A 3,180-nucleotide genomic window follows, 5' to 3' on the forward strand; every position below is an offset into this window, starting at 1 on the left:
GTGTGTGTGTGTGTGTGTGTGTGTGTGTGTGTATGCGTGTGAGGTTATTACTTAACTTGACATAGTACTTTGTCTAAAGAGATTTTCAGTGAGCATTTTAATATGTGAATAGGTAAGTTAAATGTATTTTATCTTGAGTTTATACTTGTTCCTGTGTTTTTTATCTTTTTGATCTTCATGAAGCTATTTTTTTGTTTTTTGTTTTGTTTTGTTTTGGTTTTTTTGTTTGTTTGTTTTTTTGAGACAGGGTTTCTCTGTATAGCCCTGGCTGTCCTGGAAGTCAACTCTGTAGACCAGGCTGGCCTTGAACTCAGAAATCCACCTACCTCTGCCTCCCAAGGGCTGGGATTAAAGATGTGTACCATCACTGCCCGGCATGAAGCTATTCTTTCTAGTGGATTTCATGAGGAAATTATGTAACATTTTATTTTTCCTGCTCATAAAACAGCTTTGAGGGGAAAATCTAGGTCACAACACAACTTTTTGGCCATGCTGAATTTTGATGTGTGAAGCCATGTGCTTTTAGAATTCTGTGTGGTCATTGAAATTCACAGTCTAAGTAACTGAATCATTTGAAGCATACACCTTCAGTTTCTCCCACCTTTACAAATCCAGTAACCTTTTGTTTACTGAATCCAGGTGCTCCGGGAGCTGGTTTTAAAATATCGTGAGAACATTGTTCACGTGCGGACAGCGGCAGACCACATGGAAGAGAAGCTGAAGGCTGAAATACTTTTCCTAAAAGAGCAAATTCAAGCAGAACAGTGTTTGAAAGAAAACCTCGAAGAGACACTACAGCTGGAAATAGAAAACTGCAAGGAGGAAATAGGTGAGAAAAAGTGTTGTCTGGTGTTGGGGATGGAGCTCTGCTGGTGTAGTCCTCACCCGGGAGGGAGCAGGAGGATCAGAGGCCAGGACTTCAGAAGACTTATCTCAAAAAGGAAACTGACAAGCAAGAGTGAAGAATTGGCAAATAACACTGTTTGAGACTAATGCATGATCATGGGTGTAGAAAACAGAAATATAAAAGAACACCTGTCCTAGGTGCTCAGATGTGCAGTAATTGTGAAAGCCCCAAATCCTCTGGTCCTTTTATGAGCTTTGATGGTAATGGAGCCAGAGGCCATGGGTAACAGGGTCAGACAGGCAGCACTTCTTTGCAGAACTTTATTGCTAACAGCATTGCTTTCCTACAGTTAGATGTGGTTTAATTTAGGTTGGAACACAGTATGCATGTCCATTTGTCCTTTCTCTGAGCTTGATTATGTCAGTTCTCTGGGATGGTTTGAGAGAGAGAGAGCACTTTTCCCCACAGTGTATCTCTGACTCTTTGGGGATATTTTATGGAAAAAATAATAAATGACTGTTATTATTTCTCCCTTTTGTCCTAGCTTCCATTTCTAGTCTAAAAGCTGAATTAGAAAGAATAAAAGTTGAAAAGGGACAGGTGAGTTACAAGTTTAAAATTAATTCTATCAACACTCAGTGGTTACCTATTAAGTCCTGTGTCAGAACAAAGAAATGAAGATCGCTGAGACATAATCCCTGTTTTTAAGAAATGCCTTCATAGTGGGAACACAGTGAGGCAGTGGAAGAGAGCATATATAGAGAGCCTGCTGTGTGTTGGGCCGTGTGGGAATGGGAGTCTCAGACTGGCATGGTCAGTACATGACTGCTGCACTCCAAGTGCATACACTTTTTGCTCACAGGGCACACTCTTTCCTAATTAGCCTCAACTGTGTGGGAGATGAGCCCATACTGCTTCCTGACCTCAGTGACCTTTACTCCAATGCTGCCCTGCTTCTCACACTGGCTGTACCTTGCTTCTCTTTTTTTGACTGCAGTGTCTTCCTGTCTCACTTGAGTCTAGCTCCCTAAACTTAGCTTCCTGGCTTTGCTTTCTTTCCTCCCAAGCTGCACCTTCTATGGCTTGCCGGATTCTTTAGTTGGCTTCCAACTCACACTCTTCTCTTGCTGCCCTCACTCAGCTATTGCCCAGTTCTGGATTAGGCCTGTTATTTCAAGAAGCCAATGCCACCAGAACTGGTGGCATCTCATGCCCTTGCTGTCATGGGCTCCAGTACTCCTAGACTTTCATTTGTGTTAAGATTTGTCTTTCATTCTTCACAATGGCTTTCAGTCACTGTCATCTCAGTACCTTCACTGCTCAGTCATTACACAGGCCACTTGGAGTCCCAGGTTCCCCAGTCACATGCTCTCTTACTTTATCAGTTTTGTCTTTGAGATAAAATGGTGGCCTGTCTCTCATCATAGTGTAACACTGGCAGTGCCTTGAATGACCCCCCTTCACTGTTCTCTAGCTTTTAATGGCTACCTCTAGATTGATGTTTTGTTCCACTGTGTAAAAAATTGCCCAGCTGTTTCCCTTTAAGAGGAAGAAGTGAGATGGGTATGGTGACACATCTGCAATCCTAGCACTCAAGGAGCTGAGGATTCAAGTTTGGGGCCAGCCTGGGCACATAGCAAGACTGCTTTTCCAAATGAAAAACAAAACAACAGAGTTTCTCCTTGCATTATACTTCTTTAGGAAGTCATTAGTTTTTCAAGGTTCTTGAAAGAGTGCTGCCCTCCACCTGACCTCCCAGGCACTTCTCTGCCACAGGCAGCCTGGGTTTCCCTTCCACTTCTGTAGAAGTCTCTTTGGATCATACTGCAAAGATGAGCCACACTCAGGCCTGGAGGGTGTAGCTCAGTGGAAGAGTGCTTTCCTAGCACTGAGAAGAAAGTGCCAGGCTCAGATGCACCCCGTTCTACCTGGCACTGTCAGTCTGCGTTCAGACTTCACTTTTTACTTAGTTTTGGTGGTTCTGGGAACTGAATTCACGTGTGTACTAGGCAAGTACTGTACTGCCTCATTAGCTACACCCCCAGCTCTGAGATGTCACTTCTCATCGGCCTTTTCTCACGTCTTGTTTGCTAAGAAGCCTAAGAACTGGACCCTGCTCAGTTCATCTATGTATTGCAGCCAGGTTGTCTCAATCTTTTTGACGTCTTCAGCATTTCCTTCAACTAGAAGGACAAGTATACGGTCTTAGTGCAGAGATTTCTCACCTCAGGCTTCTCAAGACTCCACAGCCCCATACTGCTGCAAGTAGTCAGAGCACTGTCCTTGGGCAGGGCAGACATTCTGTTTTTGGAACATCTCTTTACTTTCTTTAT

The 3,180-nt window shown here is 43.5% G+C and overlaps 1 protein-coding gene across 3 annotated transcripts in view; it reads left to right on the top strand.

Annotated features, from left to right (window-relative positions):
* Rabep1 (rabaptin, RAB GTPase binding effector protein 1) overlaps positions 1-3,180 on the top strand; it is a 105,776-nt gene that overhangs the window by 96,131 nt on the left and 6,465 nt on the right. For all 3 annotated transcript variants that reach the window (XM_031353114.1, XM_031353115.1, XM_031353116.1), the window contains 2 exons: positions 640-829; positions 1,392-1,447. In XM_031353114.1, coding sequence (XP_031208974.1) covers positions 640-829; positions 1,392-1,447 — 246 coding nt within the window. The remainder of the gene's footprint in view (positions 1-639; positions 830-1,391; positions 1,448-3,180) is intronic.

Source organism: Mastomys coucha, unplaced genomic scaffold, assembly GCF_008632895.1.
Source record: "Mastomys coucha isolate ucsf_1 unplaced genomic scaffold, UCSF_Mcou_1 pScaffold5, whole genome shotgun sequence".
In the NCBI taxonomy this organism is placed as follows: domain Eukaryota; kingdom Metazoa; phylum Chordata; class Mammalia; order Rodentia; family Muridae; genus Mastomys; species Mastomys coucha.